Raw genomic sequence first — 17,955 nt, forward strand, 5'->3', positions numbered from 1 at the left:
AACAAGACATGATAGGGTGCAATCTCCCCAGCAACCGGTAGAAATCTGTCCAGCGACATCAGTAGCCAGCATTCAAAAGGCATGGTGCGATGAGACTTTTCCAAAAATCAGATTGACCGGAATCTGGACAAAATCAGATGGGAATTGCCCGATTAATAGATGCTTACCTTCTAAGAGATCAGTGGAGATGTATACATGCTAATTGTTACGACACCCTGGGCAGCCCACGGTCAATTCCAGCCCCACTGACCCCGGGGTCCCAGCACAAGTGAATTAACCAACAATTTGTATGTTTGCAGAATCTTTGCCCCCCCCTTGACTGCTCAATAAGTTATAGGCAACAGGATTTTACGTTGAATACAATAACTGTTTATTTAAAGCAAAAACAAAGTCAAAGTATGCAATAGCAGAAGACATTAAAAGGAAGAAACAATGGACAAACAGAGATTAACAGGAGGATCCTTACATAATTTCTAGAGTCAAGGAAATTGAGAGAGGCAGATAGCCAAAGACACAGAATTATGAATCAAAGGGGGGAAATGGCATAATTGCCAGCACCCTCACGAACCGGTGCAGCCAAAAGTGATGAATTTCCTGTCCCAGGCGAGGTAACCATTCGTGTAGTGACCTCGCTCCTGGGGAGACGTCTCAGACAACAGGATTGCTCCCCTTAACAATGGTCGGGAAACCCCCCCTCAGAGACTCGATTCGTAATTGCCTGACTCATTTATACCATCTTTAGTTAGAATTTAAGACTGAGTAGATTAATTATTGAAGATTGCATAAAGGAGTTAAAGGGGGTGGGATCTGGTGATTGCCACTTTAAAGGCAGAGTAAGGGTCCCGTGGCCTTGGTGATCAACCGGGGCCCAGAGCAGGGAATCGGGCCGGGCAGGGAATCGTGCCGGGCAGGGAATCGTGCCAGGCAGGGAATCGTGCCGGGCAGGGAATCGTGCCGGGCAGGGAATCGTGCCGGGCAGGGAATCGTGCCGGGCAGGGAATCGTGCCGGGCAGGGAATCGTGCCGGGCAGGGAATCGTGCCGGGCAGGGAATCGTGCCGGGCAGGGAATCATGCCGGGCAGGGAATCGTACTGGGGGGTGCTGTTTGACTTCAGAGGTATTTTGGAATTAGCTGCAAACAAGCAGCTCCTGTAGATGATCTTGGGTCGGGGGTGGGGGGCGGGGCTGGGGGGGGGGGGGGCTGTAGCGGCTTTAAAATCCTGGCCAGTGATTCCTTTATTCTCCATCTAGACTCACTGCTCTGATATATGTGCATGGCAACTTGCATTGGGCAAAAGACACAATTAAATTTTCAACACACTACATCATCTCATTGATGTGACCGAAGCTTCTATTATTACAGTCGAAGAATCCAGCACCCACCAAAATTGGAACAGTCCTACAGAAGTTTTTCTTTTTTCTTCAGAATCATGTTGTAAAATTTCTTCAATATTAGAGCTAACAGCATCATAGTCACTAGTGACACCAGCGCAAGAAATATTATCACATCCACACAGTAATAGGCATACCAGGGAAGTTTGTAAAACTCTGAGCGCAAATGCACCGCGCCTTTGTGTCTTGCTGTGTACTCAATCCAGAAAATGGCTCTGTCCATCGGAGTCTCCGGCTGGTCGCGGTGGAGAGCAGAGAGTCTCCGCATGTTTTGCCGATATTTTGAGTTGTTTATGACCTCATTAAGAGCTCTTCGTAGATCTGACGTTTGTAGAGTGGCAACATCGACCACTTGAGCTGCTCCTCTGCTTTCGAGTCTAAGTAAGTTATCAAATTGGTCATAAAACAATGGAAGGCCAACTATTGGCACCCCATGGTAGATGGCCTCGTACACTCCATTGGTGCCACCATGGGAAACAAAGGCTCGAGTCTTGGGATGTCCGAGCAGGTCATTTTGAGGGATCCATTTTGCTAATAGTGTGTTATTTCCGATATTGGGAGGGATGACTCCATCGTGTCTCCAGATGACCTTCTGGGGTATTTGAGCAAAGGCTTCAGCAATTTCCATTGTAATGTCCAGTGATAGAGAAGTGACCAAGGTTCCCAGTGACATAACAACAATCCCATGTTCCCCTGATGTTTCGACAAACTCTTGGAACTGTGCAGACAGCGGTTTGGGTGGTTTACACTGGAATCCTCCAATGTGCACAAAATTGGGCATGATGGGTCTCGGAAATTCAAATGTAAAGTCTACTCTCATCAGCCACACATCTGCCCTCAATAGAATGGAGTATATATCTGTGTCTCTGCCTAGGTATTGATGGCACAGCTTATTGTAGGGCGGATAAATCAGAAATCCTGAAATACTTGACTGAAGAAGGCTTTGCAGAACATTTTGAATTCTTTGGTGGAAAGTCATCTTATCTGTTAATCGTGATCCTATTCCTGGAACATAGGATAGTGGCGATGGGGCTGCAAGGAAGTGAGCTTCTCCAGAAGGGATCCATCGAACATTATAGACCAATGGGACATTTAAATAGTAAGCAAGCATTGGGCCTGCACAAAAAGCCGGGTCTGCAAGTATTATGTCAAATTTTGCATCTGCAAGTCGTTTTAGCAATTCTTTGTTTTCAAAAAGTATAGTAATGAATTGTGTGGCCCATAAGTGGCCATCAAGTAAGAACGATGTCAGTTCAACCTGGAGCTGGATAAATGACCAGAGTGTGAGGCCATTCTTGGAGACTGCCAATGACTTTTGTATCAAACCCTGTATGGCACCTGGGTCTTCAATCACTCCTTTGTTTCCATGTAGTTGAACCACAATAGATTGATAGAGATCAAGCTCCTCTTTGATGTACCAGGCTGTTGAAGAACGAAGCACAGTCATGTTGTGTCCATGTAGTCTTAGTTCTTCGATTAGAACTCTCATATTGATCCAGTGGCTTCCATCAATTGGTACAATGAGTATGTTAGCCGCGTGTGTTTTGGGGAAAGAAGTGGCAATGGTGAGGCCGAGAGTACAGGCAATCAGTAGATTACTTTTCCATCTAAAATGCTCCATATTCAGTGAAACCTTTTACAAAATCCAGCCTGAGAATTGAAGAGAAATATTTGGAATAAAATATAAATCCGCAAAGCTGTTTGATACATTTAGACTATTTAGGTTTCCGTTCATGAAATTAGCCCATGCTTAGAAAAGCTTCCTGTTGCAAATGTAATGCCAGCTGCCAAGCTGACAGGAAATACTGAAGTCAGCTGACAGTCACCCATCAAACCATAAGCCAGTACTCCACTTAGCTACAGTCTTTCACAGGTCCCTCCTTTACCAGTGACCCTGGGATCAGTAACATCCAGCACAATGCCCGGTTATTGGGGGAGCCGGGTTCGATTCCCGGCTTGGGTCACTGTCTGTGCGGAGTCTGCACGTTCTCCCCGTGTCTGCGTGGGTTTCCTCCGGGTGCTCCGGTTTCCTCCCACAAGCCCTGAAAGACGTGCTGTTAGGTGAATTGGACATTCTGAATTCTCCCTCTGTGTACCCGAACAGATGCCAGAATGTGGCGACTAGGGGCTTTTCACAGTAACTTCATTGCAGTGTTAATGTAAGCCGACTTGTGACACTAATAGCAGGGGCTGGTTTAGCACACTGGGCTCAATCGCTGGCTTTGAAAGCAGACCAAGGCAGGCCATCAGCACGGTTCAATTCCCGTACCAGCCTCCCCGAACAGGCGCCGGAATGTGGCGACTAGGGGCTTTTCACAGTAACTTCATTTGAAGCCTACTTGTGACAATAAGCGATTTTAATTTCATTTCATTAATAAAGATTATTATTATTCCAACATATTCTGCAACAATCAGTTATTCCCACGCATAATCCAGGATTCAATTCTCCGCACACATTTCCCGACAATTAGCTACTCTCAAACATTCCCCGAGGATCAATAATTCCCACAAATCTCCCAGTGATTCCCAGTTTGTCGTATCATTTAGACGTTGCAGGGTTTTACTCACGGATGGAAGGACTCAGTAATCAAGCAGCTGAACGTCTTTTGGTGCAGTTGTGTCTGCCTTAAACTGTCCAAACTCTAAGCTAGTTAATAATTTGGGAGATTTGAAAGTCCTGTGATCCAGTTGTTGATTTCAATCAACATTCAATCAACCTTGCAGCGCAGAGCAGTGCTGAGCTGGGCTGGGCTGGGCTGAGCTGGGCTGGGCTGAGCTGGGCTGGGCTGGGCTGAGCAGGGTTGGGCTGGGCAGGGCTGGGTTGGGCTGGGCTGGGCTGGGCTGGGCTGGGCTGGGGTGAGCTGGGCTGAGCTGTGCTGGGCTGAGCTGGGCTGAGCTGGGCTGGGCTGGGTTGGGCTGGGCTGGGCTGGGTTGGGCTGGGCTGGGCTGGGCTGGGCTGGGCTGGGCTGGGCTGGGCTGGACTGGGCTGGGCTGAGCTGAGCTGGGCTGGGCTGAGCTGGGCTGAGCTGGGCTGGGCTGGGTTGGGCTGGGCTGGGCTGGGCTGGGCTGGGCTGGGCTGAGCTGGGCTGGGCTGGGCTGAGCTGGGCTGGGGGCTGGGCTGGGCTGGGCTGGGGGCTGGGCTGGGCTGGGCGGGGCTGGGGGCTGGGCTGGGGGCTGGGCTGGGCTGGGCTGGGCTGGGCTGAGCTGGGCTGGGCTGAGCTGGGCTGGGCTGGGCTGGGGGCTGAGCTGGGCTGAGCTGGGCTGGGCTGGGCTGGGCTGGGCTGGGCTGGGCTGGGCTGAGCTGGGCTGGGCTGAGCTGGGCTGGGCTGGGCTGGGGGCTGAGCTGGGCTGAGCTGGGCTGGGCTGGGCTGGGCTGGGCTGAGCTGGGCTGGGCTGAGCTGGGCTGGGCTGGGTTGGGCTGGGCTGGGCTGGGCTGGGCTGAGCTGGGCTGGGCTGGGCTGGGCTGGGCTGGGAGCTGGGCTGGGCTGGGAGCTGGGCTGGGCTGGGAGCTGGGCTGGGCTGGGCTGGGCTGGGCTGGGAGCTGGGCTGGGCTGGGCTGGGTTGGGCTGGGCTGGGCTGGGCTGAGCTGGGCTGGGCTGGGCTGGGCTGGGCTGGGAGCTGGGCTGGGCTGGGCTGGGCTGGGCTGGGCTGGGCTGGGCTGGGCTGGGCTGAGCTGGGCTGGGCTGGGTTGGGCTGGGTTGGGCTGGGCTGGGCTGGGCTGGGCTGGGCTGGGCTGGGCTGGGTTGAAACACATTCCGACAAGACAAAGGGAGGCATTTTCTGCGCAACCGGCCACATGTTTCGTGACGGAGATGGCGGCCTCCATCGGCGGGATCGTCTAATCTCACCGTTGTCAATGGGGCTTCCCATTGAATGCACCCCTCACCGCTGGGAAACCCTTTAGAAGGGGTGGGGTACCTTTATCAGGCGCCTTGAGGGGTACTCCAGTCCCAGGGGGAGTGGGGGGTCAGAGTCAGGGGTACTTGGGGGTGTGGGTGGTACCCAGGCAATCCGAGAGTGGGGGCTGCCTTAAGGTGGGGGGGGAGCGGGAGTCGGAACCGGATTGCGGAAGGGGGGGGGAGTTAGAGACACGTTTCAGTGCGGCCTGGGGGGGAGGGGAGTTAGGGACAAGTTTCAGTGCGGCCTGGGGGGGGGGGGGGGGGGGGGGGGGGGGGAAGGAGAGAGTTAGGGACAAGTTTCAGTGCGGCCTGGGGGGGGAGGGGAGTTAGGGACAAGTTTCAGTGCGGCCTGGGGGGGAGGGGAGTTAGGGACAAGTTTCAGTGCGGCCTGGGGGTGGGAGGGGTGGGGGGGAGTTAGGGACAAGTTTCAGTGCGGCCTGGGGGGGGGGGGGAGTTAGGGACAAGTTTCAGTGTGGGCTGGGGGGAGGGGGGGGAGTTAGGGACAAGTTTCAGTGTGGGCTGGGGGGGGGGGGAGCAGACCGACACACACATCCAGACACACAGATACAGTCACAACTACAAACAGACACACACAGACAAACATACACACACAGATGTTCACACAGACAAATACACACAGATATACACACACCGATACAGACACACATTGAAAGAGACACACACCACAGTGGTTAGCATTGCTGCCTACGGCGCTGAGGACCCGGGTTCGAATCCCGGCCCTGGGTCACTGTCTGTGTGGAGTTTGCACATTCTCCCCGTGTCTGCGTGGGTTTCACCCCCACAACCCAAAAGATGTGCAGGATAGGTGGATTGGCCATGCTAAATTGCTCCTTAATTGGAAAAAATTGGGCACTCTAAATTAAAAAAAAAAAAAGAATGAGACACACACACCTAGGTAGACAGACAGACGACAGACACACACGCACACTCAAATTGTGGGGGGCAGCCGGGTAGCATTGTGGTTAGCACTCTTGCTTCACAGCTCCAGGGACCTGGGTTCAATTCCAGCCTTGGGTCACTGTCTGTGTGGAGTCTGCACATCCTCCCCGTGTCTGCGTGGGTTTCCTCCGGGTGCTCCGGTTTCCTCCCACAGTCCAAAGATGTGCAGGTTGGGTGGATTGGCTATGATAAATTGCCCTCAGTGTCCAAAAGGCTGGGTAGGGTTACTGGGTTACAGGTACAGGGTGGAGGTGTGGGCTTGGGTGGGGTGCTCTTTCCAACGGCTGGTGCAGACTCGATGGGCCGAATGGCCTCCTTCTGCATTGTAAATTCAATGAAAGGATACTCAAAAATTTTTTATTTTAATGTACGCCTATCCGCCTAGGTGTGTCTGTCAGCCCTATCCCCGTAACCCCCCCTAACCGGCGCGTCTGTGAACACTAAGGGCAATTTAGCACGGCCAATCCACCTAACCTGCACATCTTTGGACTGTGGGAGGCAACCGGAGCTCCCGGAGGAAACCCACGCAGACACGGGGAGGACGTGCAGACTCCATACTGATGGCCACCCGATGTCGGAATCGGACCTGGGACCCGGAGCTGTGAGACAACAGTGCTAACCACTGTGATACCGTACTACCCCGCACGTGTTGAGTATGTGTGTGTCCGTCGTCTGTCTGTCTGTGGGTGTCAGGCTGTGTGTCTGTTTCTATGTGTCTGTCTGTCTGTGTATATGCATGCGCTGATGTGTGTGTGTGTCGTTTGTAGGTGTGTGTCTGTGTATCTATGCTGTGTGTATGTTGAGAATGTGTGTCGTCTCTCTCCGTCTGCCTGCCTGTATGTGTTTGTGTGTCTGTTTCTATGTGTGTCTGTATGTGAGTGTGTGTGTGTGTGTGTGTTTGTCTGAGTTTGTGTGTCTGAGTGTGTGTGTGTCTGTGTGTGTGTTTGTGTGGTGTGTCTGTGTGTGAGTGTGTCTGTGTGTGAGTGTGTCTGTGTGTGTGTGTCTGTGTGTGAGTGTGTCTGTGTGTGTGTGTGTCTGTGTGTGTGTGTCTGTGTGTGAGTGTGTCTGTGTGTGTGTTTGTGTGTGTGTGTCTGTGTGTGAGTGTGTCTGTGTGTGAGTGTGTCTGTGTGTGTGTGTCTGTGTGTGAGTGTGTCTGTGTGTGTGTGTGTCTGTGTGTGTGTGTCTGTGTGTGAGTGTGTCTGTGTGTGTGTGTGTGTCTGTGTGTCTGTGTGTGAGTGTGTCTGTGTGTGAGTGTGTCTGTGTGTGTGAGTGTGTGTGTATGACTGAGCATGTGTGTGTGTGTGTGTGTGCGTGAGTGTGAGTGTGCGTCTGTGTGTGTGCGTGTGTGTGAGTTTGTGTGTGAGTTTGTGAGTGTGTGTGAGTGTGAGCGTGTGTGTGTGTGTGAGTTTGTGTGTGAGTTTGTGAGTGTGTGTGTGTGCGTTTGTGAGTGTGTGTGTGAGTGTGTGAGTGTGTGTGTGTGAGAGTGTGTGTGAGTGTCTGTGTGTGTGAGTGTGTGTGTGAGTGTGAGTGTGTGTGAGTGTGTGTGTGAGTGTGAGCGTATGTGTGTGTGAGTTTGTGTGTGAGTTTGTGAGTGTGTGTGAGTTTGTGAGTGTGTGTGTGAGTGTGTGAGTGTGAGTGTGTGTGTGTGTGAGTGTGAGTGTGTGAGTGAGTGAGTGTGAGTGTGTGTGTGAGAATGAGTATGAGTGTGTGTGTGAGTGTGTGTGTGTGTGTGTGAGTGAGTGTGTGAGTGTGTGAGTGAGTGTGTGAGTGTGTGTGTGAGAATGAGTATGAGTGTGTGTGTGAGTGTGTGTGTGTGAGTGTGTGTGAGTGTGAGTGTGTGTGAGTGTGTGTGTGAGTGTGTGTGAGTGTGAGTGTGGTGTGTGTGTGAGTGTGTGTGTGAGTGTGTGTGAGTGTGTGTGTGAGTGTGTGTGAGTGTGAGTGTGTGTGTGTGAGTGTGTGTGTGAGTGTGTGTGTGAGTGTGTGTGTGAGTGTCTGTGTGTGTGAGTGTGTGTGAGTGTGTGTGTGAGTGTGAGTGTGGTGTGTGTGTGAGTGTGTGTGTGAGTGTGTGTGAGTGTGTGTGAGTGTGAGTGAGTGTGTGTGAGTGTGTGTGTGAGTGTCTGTGTGTGTGAGTGTGTGTGTGAGTGTGAGTGTGTGAGTGTGTTGGGTTTAGTGTAATAAAGCTGCCCTTTGGCACGAGAAAACCTTGGGTTTTTTTTACAAACATTTTATTGAGACATTTATGGTTTTATAACAATAAAACATACAAATACAAATGTAACATAGTTCAGTGTGTAAGACACCCCTCCATCTCCCACTGTTCCTGCCTAATCTAGACAAAAATAGCCGAATTCCCCCTACCCCCCCCCCCCTTTACTCTCCCCCCCTATTGAATTTGCTGAATTCTCTGAAGAGGTCGATAAACGGCTGCCCCCCCCCCCCCCCCCCCTTACTCTCCCCCCCTATTGAACTTGCTGAATTCTCTGAAGAGGTCGATAAACGGCTGCCCCCCCCGGACAAACCCTAACGTTGACCCTCTCAGGGCGAATTTAATTTTCTCAAGTCTGAGAAACCCAGACATGTCACTAACCCAGATCCTTGATTTCGGGGCTTCGAGTTCCTCCGTGCTAGTAATATCCGTCTCCGGGCTGCCAAGGGGACAAAGGTCAAAACGTCAGCCTCCCTCGCCCCCTGGGCTCCCGGGTCTTCCGACACTCCAAAAATCGGACCTCTGGACTCGGCGTCTGTGGTAGTCACCACTGACTGTATATTAGATGTAGTAACCGTATAGTAGATGTAATACGGTAAGGCTCCTGTACTAGAGGTACAGGGGTAAATCCCTGCCTGCTAGCTCCACCCAGTAGGCGGAGTATAAATGTGTGTGCACACCGAGCTGCTCCCATTCTGGTAGCAGCTGCAGGAGGCTCCACATCTCTGCTCAATAAAGCCTCGATTATTCTCTACTCTCGTCTCGTAGTAATTGATAGTGCATCAATTTATTAAGCAGAGATATTGCAGCGATGGATCTCCTTGTCAAGCCTGACCGCCTACAGCTGCACCCTCAAGCACCGAGCGGGGGCGGGGGGGGCGGACCCGGGGGGGGGCGGGGGGGGGGGCGGACCGAGCGGGGGGCCGCCCTGGGGGAGGGCGGCCACCGCGCATGCGCTGGTTGGCACCGGCCCAACTGCGCATGCGCGGGACCCGAGTCTGGCACCCCCTAGCACATGGTGCCCCGGGCGACTGCCCGAGTTGCCGGTGCCTTGAGCCGGCCCTGCTAGTCTGCTTTGAAAGCTCCCTCCGATCATCAACTGAACAACCCTCGGACGCACAGAAACTCCAGGTCCTTTATTCACGGGTGAGCTCCGAGATTTTTCCCCTTATCCGGGATGCGCCCACTTACACTGAAGCAATGGAGCTCCTGAAAGGACATTACATTCGGCTGGTTAACAAACTCTACGCCAGGCACCTCCTGTCCACAAGGCAGCAACTCCCTGGTGAGTCCTTAGACGATTTCTGGCGTACCCTGCACAACCTGGCGAGGAACTGTGACTGACAGGGAGTTTCAGCTGTCCAGCATACGGAACTTTTAATCAGAGACGCTTTTGTTACGGGCATGTGGTTGGCGTACATCTCCCAGCGCCGACTGGAAGGGGGTACGTTTGACCTTGCGACAACCAGGCAGCACACGGATTCGCTAACAGTAACCTTCCATAACGTACAGTCGTACGCCCCCGACCGCACAGCATACTCCCCCGACCGCACGGTATACGCCCCCGACCGCACGGTATACTCCCCCGACCGCACGGTATACTCCCCCGACCGCACGGCATACTCCCCCGACCGCACGGCATACTCCCCCGACCGCACGGTATACGCCCCCGACCGCACGGTATACTCCCCCGACCGCACGGTATACTCCCCCGACCGCACGGCATACTCCCCCGACCGCACGGCATACTCCCCCGACCGCACAGCATACTCCCCCGACCGCACAGCATACTCCCCCGACCGCACGGCATACTCCCCCGACCGCACGGTATACTCCCCCGACCGCAGGGTATACTCCCCCGACCGCACGGCATACTCCCCCGACCCACACGGTATACTCCCCCGACCGCACGGCATACTCCCCCGACCGCACGGCATACTCCCCCGACCGCACGGCATACTCCCCCGACCGCACGGCATACTCCCCCGACCGCACGGCATACTCCCCCGACCGCACGGCACCCTCGTGGACATCGTGGGCCCCACCAGCTACCGCCCCCAGCCCACCCCAAGCCTGCGCCGCGCAGCAGCCAGCCAACCCCGGGGGGCCCAAACACCCCCGACAGCGCTGCCCGGCTCGGAGAGCAACCTGCAATACCTGCGGAAAGGAGGGGCATTTTGCTGCTGTGTGCCAAGCCCGGTCGGTCGCTGCTGTTTCTAGGCCCAGCGTTCCCACACTTCCCCCACCACGTGCGACCCGTGGGAGCCGCCATCTTAGGCACCATTTTGGACGGCGCCTCAGGGCCCCTACTCGTCAGGAACTTCGTCTGGCCGTTCATCACCTGCCACCACCTCCGACCATCCCGGGGCCGACCAGCCGCAGCTCCATCACCGCCGACCATCCCGGGGCCTCCCAGCCGCAGCTCCACCACCTCCGACCATCCCTGGGCCGACCAGCACCAGCCGCAGCTCCACCACCGCCGACCAGCCCGGGGCCTCCCAGCCGCAGCTCCATCACCGCCGACCATCCCGGGGCCTCCCAGCCGCAGCTCCATCACCGCCGACCATCCCGGGGCCTCCCAGCCGCAGCTCCATCACCGCCGACCATCCCGGGGCCGACCATCCCGGGGCCTCCCAGCCGCAGCTCCATCACCGCCGACCATCCCGGGGCCTCCCAGCCGCAGCTCCATCACCGCCGACCATCCCGGGGCCTCCCAGCCGCAGCTCCATCACCGCCGACCATCCCGGGGCCTCCCAGCCGCAGCTCCATCACCGCCGACCATCCCGGGGCCTCCCAGCCGCAGCTCCATCACCGCCGACCATCCCGGGGCCTCCCAGCCGCAGCTCCATCACCGCCGACCATCCCGGGGCCGACCATCCCGGGGCCTCCCAGCCGCAGCTCCATCACCGCCGACCATCCCGGGGCCGACCAGCCCGGGGCCTCCCAGCCGCAGCTCCATCACCGCCGACCATCCCGGGGCCGACCAGCCGCAGCTCCGCTCCATCACCCTAGACCAGTCCCGGCCTCACAACCTCGCCACCGCGACAACTACAGTCAAAATCGATGGCCACAAGACATCCAGCCTTCTTGACTCCGGGAGCACGGAAAGCTTCATCCACCCCGATACGGTAAGGCGCTGCTCCCTCGCGGTACACCCCGTTACCCAGAGAATCTCCCTGGCCTCCGGATCCCATTCCGTGGAAATCCGGGGGCACTACTTCGCGATCTTCACCATCCAGGGCGTAGAGTTCAGCAGCTTCCGGCTCTACGTCCTCCCTGACCTCTGCGCTGCCCTGTTACTCGGCCTGGACTTCCTGTGCAATCTCCAAAGCCTAACTTTAAAATTCGACAGACCCCTACCACCCCTCACTGTGTGCGGCCTCACAACCCTAAAGGTCGATCCACCTTCCTTGTTTGCAAACCTCACCCCGGATTGCAAACCCGTTGCCACCAGGAGCAGACGGTACAGCGCCCAGGACAGGACCTTCATCGGGTCTGAGGTCCAGCGGCTGCTTCGGGAGGGTATTATCGAGGCCAGCAACAGCCCCTGGAGGGCCCAAGTGGTAGTGGTGAAAACTGGGGAGAAAAACAGGATGGTCGTTGACTACAGTCAGACCATCAATCGGTACACGCAGCTCGACGCGTACCCCCTCCCACGTATATCTGATATGGCCAATCAGATTGCACAGTACCGGGTCCTCTCGACAGTGGACCTGAAATCTGCCGACCACCAGCTCCCCATCCGCAAGGCGGACCGCCCACACACTGCCTTCGAAGCAGACGGCCGCCTTTACCATTTCCTTAGGGTTCCCTTTGGCGTCACTAACGGGGTCTCGGTCTTCCAACGGGAGATGGACCGAATGGTTGACCGGTACGGACTGCCGGCCACTTTCCCATACCTGGATAACGTCACCATCTGCGGCCACGACCAGCAGGACCATAACGCTAACCTTTCCAAATTCCTCCACACCGCCAAACTCCTGACCTACAATAAGGGGAAGTGCGTGTTCAGCACCAACCGCTTAGCCATCCTTGGCTATGTTGTGAAAAATGGAGTTCTGGGGCCCGACCCCGATCGCATGCGCCCCCTCATGGAACTCCCCCTCCCCCACTGCCCCAAGGCCCTCAAACGATGCCTGGGGTTTTTCTCCTATTATGCCCAGTGGGCCCCTAACTATGCGGACAAGGCCCGTCCACTCATTCAGTCCACAATGTTCCCCCTGACGGCTGAGGCCCGCCAGGCCTTCAACCGCGTCAAGGCAGACATCGCCAAGGCCGCGATGCACGCGGTCGACGAGTCCCTCCCTTTTCAGGTCGAGAGCGATGCATCGGACGTCGCTCTGGCCGCCACCCCTCAACCAGGCAGGTAGACCCGTGGCATTCTTTTCCCGCACCCTCCACACCTGTGAAATTCGGCACTCCTCCGTCGAAAAGGGGGCCCAACCCACTGTGGAAGCTGTGTGACATTGGAGGCATTACCTGGCCGGCAGGAGATTCACTCTCCTCACTGACCAACAGTCGGTTGCCTTCATGTTTAACAACATTAACAATCCTAAATTGTAGGAGCTCTCCACCTACAATTACGAGGTTTTGTATCGCCCCGGTAAGTTCAACGAGCCCCCAGATGCCCTATCCCGAGGTACATGTGCCAGCGCACAAGTGGACCGACTCCGGGCCTGGCACGATGGTCTCTGTCACCCAGGGGTCAGCCGGTTCTTTCACTTCAGAAAGGCCGGCAACCTGCCCTACTCCATTGCGGAAGTCAGGGCTGTCACCAGACTGCCAGGTCTGCGCAGAGTGCAAACCGCACTTCTACTGGCCAGACCGTGCGAGCTTGGTGAAGGCCTCCCACCCCTTTGAGCGCCTCAGCGTGGACTTCAAAGGGCCCCTCCCCTCCACCAACTAAAACACGTACTTCCTGAACGTGGTTGATGAATACTTTGCCATCCCATGCCCCGATATGACGTCTGCCACAGTTATTAAAGCGCTCAACAGCATCTTCACCCTGTTCGGTTTCCCCGCTTACGTCCACAGCGATCGGGGATCCTCCTTTATGAGCGATGAGCTGCGTCAGTTCCTGCTCAGCAGGGGTATCGCCTCCAGCAGGACGACCAGCTATAACCCCCGGGGAAACGGGCAGGTGGAGAGGGAGAACGGGATGGTCTGGAGGGCCGTCCAGCTGGCCCTACGGTCCAAAAATCTCCCGGCCTCCCGCTGGCAGGAAGTCCTCCCCTCCCAGGATGGATAGGGAGCGCGTAGCGTCTTACCGTGTCAGGGTGAACGAAGCTTTCTGTGCTCCCGGAGTCCAGCAGGCAGCCCGCCTCGTGCCCGTTGAGGTGGATTTGCGTCGTCATCTTGGCGAGCGTGCGTGGCCGTGACTGGTCGAGCTGAATGGCCGCGAGCCGTGGAGAAGATCCATCGCCGTCGGCGGCGGCGGCCGAGTGGGTGCTGGCAGGACCTTGTGTGCCAGTCCAGGATGGCGGCGCCCAGGACCCGCACGTGGAGTCGGGGCCCCAGGATGGCGGCGCCCAGGACCCGCACGTGGAGTCGGGGCCCCAAGATGGCGGCGCCCAGGACCCGCACGTGGCATCCGGGGCCCAAGATGGCGGCGCCCAGGACCCGCACGTGGCATCCGGGGCCCAAGATGGCGGCACCCAGGGACCCGCACGTGGCGTCCGGGGCCCAAGATGGCAGCGCCCGCGGGACCCTCGTGGTTGCTGGGGGCGGGGTTAGCGGTGCCGGCCGGCCGATCGGAGCGGCTGAGAGCGGGGGCAGAGAGGCGCGTGGGCCGGACGCAAGGGCCCAGGGGCGGGAGGAGATTGGCGCGGTGCGTTGGAAGGGCCCGGAGGAGGAGATCCTCGGTCGCTGCGCGGCACAGCAGCGACCGATTTGGCCTGGCAGAAAAATGGCCCTTCTTCCCGCAGCTCTTACAGAGGGCGGAACGGGCCGGGCAGCGCGGGCGGGGGTGTTTCGCGAACCCACAGAAATAGCAGCGGGGCCCCGCGGACTTGTCGGGGCGTCCCGCGGCGCAGGCCTGAGGGGGGTCGGGAGCGGCGGATGGCGGTGGGGAAGCGTGCCAGGAGGCCCAGGGCGCTGCAGTGCGGCTGGGGGCATAGGCGCGGACGTTTGTCGGCGACCTCCAGGGAGGTGGAGAGAGTCCGTGCCTCAGTTAGGCTGAGGTCGTCTTTCTCCAGCAGCCGCTGGTGGATAGCGGCAGACTGCATCCCAGCAACATAAGCATCTCTGATTAAAAGTTCCATGTGCTCCGTGGCTGAAACTTGGAGGCAGGAGCAATTCCTCCCCAGGACAGCGAGGGCCCGGTAAAAATCATCTAAGGACTCACCGGGGAACTGTTGTCTGGTAGCCAGCAGATGTCGGGCGAACCCTCGGTTTACCGGCTTAAGAGATTGTCCTTTTAGCTTATCCATGGCCACGTCATATTCCTTTTCTTCCCCTATCATCGCGTAGGCCGCCATGCCCACGCTGGAATGGAGAATATGAAGTTTCTGTGCCATGGTGGGGGGGCTGCTTGCGGACGCCAGATAGCTATCGAAACACCCCAGCCAATGCTTGAAGATTGCCGATGCGTTCGGAGTTTGCGGGCTGATACGGAGGCAGTCAGGCTTGATCCGGAGCTCCATCTTCAAATTTCTAGTAGATTAAATTGATGTACCATCAATTGAACGCGAGACGAGTTGCTGAACAAAGGTATGGCTTTAATCAGCTAGATGTTAGCCCTGCGGTCGATTACAGTAGAAGGACAACCGCCGGGAGTACTGGGTATTTATACCCCACCCTGGAGGCGGGGTTAACTCAGCCTCTCGACCAATCGGGGAGCCGTCACATGACTGGTCTCAACCAACCGGTCGAGAGGCACATGACCGACCAGGGCCAATGGTAAGCCGGTGTTCTGCACCAATGGCAGGCAGCTATGCTAATCATACCACCACAAACTCAAACTTCACTTCCACATCCTCCAAACAGGGAAAGCTTCCATCAATAAACAGATCCCCCAGCCTCTCAATCCCTGCTCTCTGCCACCTCCAAAACCCCCCATCCATCCTCCCTGGGATCAACTGGTGATTACCACAGATTGGAGCCCACACCGACGTTCCTTCCACTCCCATATGCTTCCACTACTGTCCCCAAACTCTCAGAGGAACTGTTACCAATGCCCCCAAATTTGTGCCCTTACACAATGCCGCCTCTACCCGCTCCCACACCAACCCCTCCCCCACTACCCACTTCCTAATCATGGCTCTATTCACTGCCTACTGGTAGTTCCTAAAGTTCGGCAGCGCCAGCCCACCTGGCCCTCGACTCCACTCCAACAGCACTTTCTTAACTCGCGGGGTTTTACCCACCCACACAAAACCAGACATCACGCTATTCACCCGCTTAAAAAAGGCCTTTGGTATGAAAATAGGGAGGCATTGGAAAACAGACAAAAATCTTGGGAGAACCGTCATTTTTACAGTCTGCACCTTCCCCGCCAGTGACAACGGGAGCATGTCCCACCTCCGAAGGTCCTCCTTCATTTGTTCTAACCAGATTTAATTTATGTAGCTGCTCCCATTCCCGTGATACCTGAACACCCAGGTAGCGAAAACTCCCTCCCACCACTCTGAACGGTAACTCTCTCCCCCCCCCCCCCCCCCAGTCGCCTCTCCTGCCCCCTCGTCTGGATCACAAAAACCTCACTTTTACCCATATTCAATTTGCACCCCGGAAACCGGCCAAATTCCCCTAAAATCTGCATAATCTCTTCCATCTCCCCTAACAGGTCAGAAATATACAGGAGTAGGTCGTCTGCCTATAATCAGACCCTGTGGCCAACAATTTGACATTCAGACATTCAGTATGGAAATTGGTCTGTTTGACCCACATTGCTCTGGGTCCTTTTCACTTCAGAATCAATGAGATCAAAGCCTGTGACATTGATGGGGGAAGTACACCCTCCCTCCCTCGCCTCATTAAATACCCTCACCAACAGCGGGCCCAGCATCCCAGAACACTTCTTGTAAAATTCCACTGGGTAGCCGTCCGGTGCCAGGGCCTTGCCCGACTGCAAGGCCTCCAATCCCTCCACTACTTCTACAATCCCGGTCAGGGCTCCCAACCCCTCCACCAATCCTTCCTCCACCTTCGGAAACTTCAACCTTTCCAAAAACTGCCTCATCCCCTCCACCCCAGCTGGGGGCTCCGACTCATACAGCCGACTGTAAACTCCTTCAACACCCCATTCACCCCGACTGGGTCCAAGACCGCGTTCCCCCCCCCCCTCTGTCCTTCACTCTCCCTCTCTCCCTGTCCGCCTCCCTCTTCCTTAGCTAATATGCTAGCATCCCCCCCCCCCCCAAACAAATCCAACCTCGGACCACTGACCATATTGAAGTCACCCCCCCCCCCCCCCCCCCCACCAATGATCAACCCCCCTATGATCAGCTTGTGCGAGTCCAGGTCCGGAACCTTCCCCAACACCCGCCTAATAAACTCCGCATCGTCCCAGTTGGTGCGTCAATTTTCACCAATACCACAGGCGTCCCCTCCAGCTTCCCACTCACCATGACACACCTACCCCCCAAATCCGCCACTATACCTCATATGACAGCCGCTTATTGATCAGGATCGCAACCCCGAATGAAATAGCTGCCCGACCCACCCCTTCCTCAGCCTGGTCTGATCCACTACCCTCAGGTGGGTCTCCTGTAGCATTGCCACGAGGAGGGCACACCATGGGGAAAGTAAATTGAAAAACCTTTGTTGTGACCAATGGTTGAGTAGAGAGAGGCAGTTCACTCCTCTCCTGGTCTCAACTTGACCCATTGCCGACGGCTGAGTTAGTTCCACGCCCCTCAGGACTCAGTCATTCATGTGTATTACCCAGGGGGGGGGGGAGATTCTCTCCCCTCCCCGCGGTGTGTTCCTAGGCAGTGGGAGCCAGCCCACCATTGGCCCCCGCTGGATCGCCGGCTGTGGCTGCTGGCAATGGGATTTCCCATTGAATCCACTCTGCCGGGAAGCCCGGGTGCCCCAGTGACGGGTCCGGAAGATCTCACCCCGCATTTCTCCAATACGTTCCTTTCGATAGTGGAGGTTTTTACTCACTGAGAGAAGCAGAAACACGGCAAACAGAGGCAGCTGTTTCGTTCTTACCAAAGTGCGGAAACTGTGCAAATTTGGTCCAAAGTCCTAGTTTACGAGTTGGACTTTTGAAAGTCACATTTAGATTTCGATTTGTTGTCACGTGAACCGAGGTGCAGTGAAATGCATTGTTGATCCAACAAGCAGTGGGTTCATTATATCTGAAGGTGGGGATTAATGATCACAGGATTTTCTAAGTCACTGAGGTCACTTTGCCTTTGAAACAAAAACAAGGCTCAATACAAAAGCTGCAAATTTAAAAAACTGGAACGCATTTATTACAGAACTGGTAAACCCAAAATAACCTGACTTTGAAATCACTGGAGAAAATGGAAGAGATATCGTGCAAAGCTAG

At 55.9% G+C, this 17,955-nt stretch overlaps 1 protein-coding gene across 2 annotated transcripts; it reads right to left on the minus strand.

Annotated features, from left to right (window-relative positions):
- Positions 1-352: 352 nt before the first annotated feature.
- LOC119971060 (UDP-glucuronosyltransferase 2C1-like) lies at positions 353-17,692 on the minus strand. Of its 2 annotated transcripts, none has more exons than XM_038806192.1 (2): positions 17,613-17,692; positions 353-3,041 (listed from the first exon to the last, which is right to left on the minus strand). In XM_038806192.1, exon 2 carries the CDS (start codon positions 3,010-3,012, stop codon positions 1,399-1,401), a length of 1,614 nt encoding a protein of 537 aa, XP_038662120.1. In that variant the 5' UTR covers positions 3,013-3,041; positions 17,613-17,692; the 3' UTR covers positions 353-1,398. The 2 variants fall into 2 exon arrangements, with proteins under 2 accessions (XP_038662120.1, XP_038662119.1); XM_038806191.1 differs by having other exon boundaries at positions 17,565-17,673.
- Between the last annotated feature and the right edge of the window lie 263 nt (positions 17,693-17,955).

Source organism: Scyliorhinus canicula, chromosome 9, assembly GCF_902713615.1.
Source record: "Scyliorhinus canicula chromosome 9, sScyCan1.1, whole genome shotgun sequence".
NCBI classification, from domain to species: Eukaryota; Metazoa; Chordata; class Chondrichthyes; order Carcharhiniformes; family Scyliorhinidae; genus Scyliorhinus; species Scyliorhinus canicula.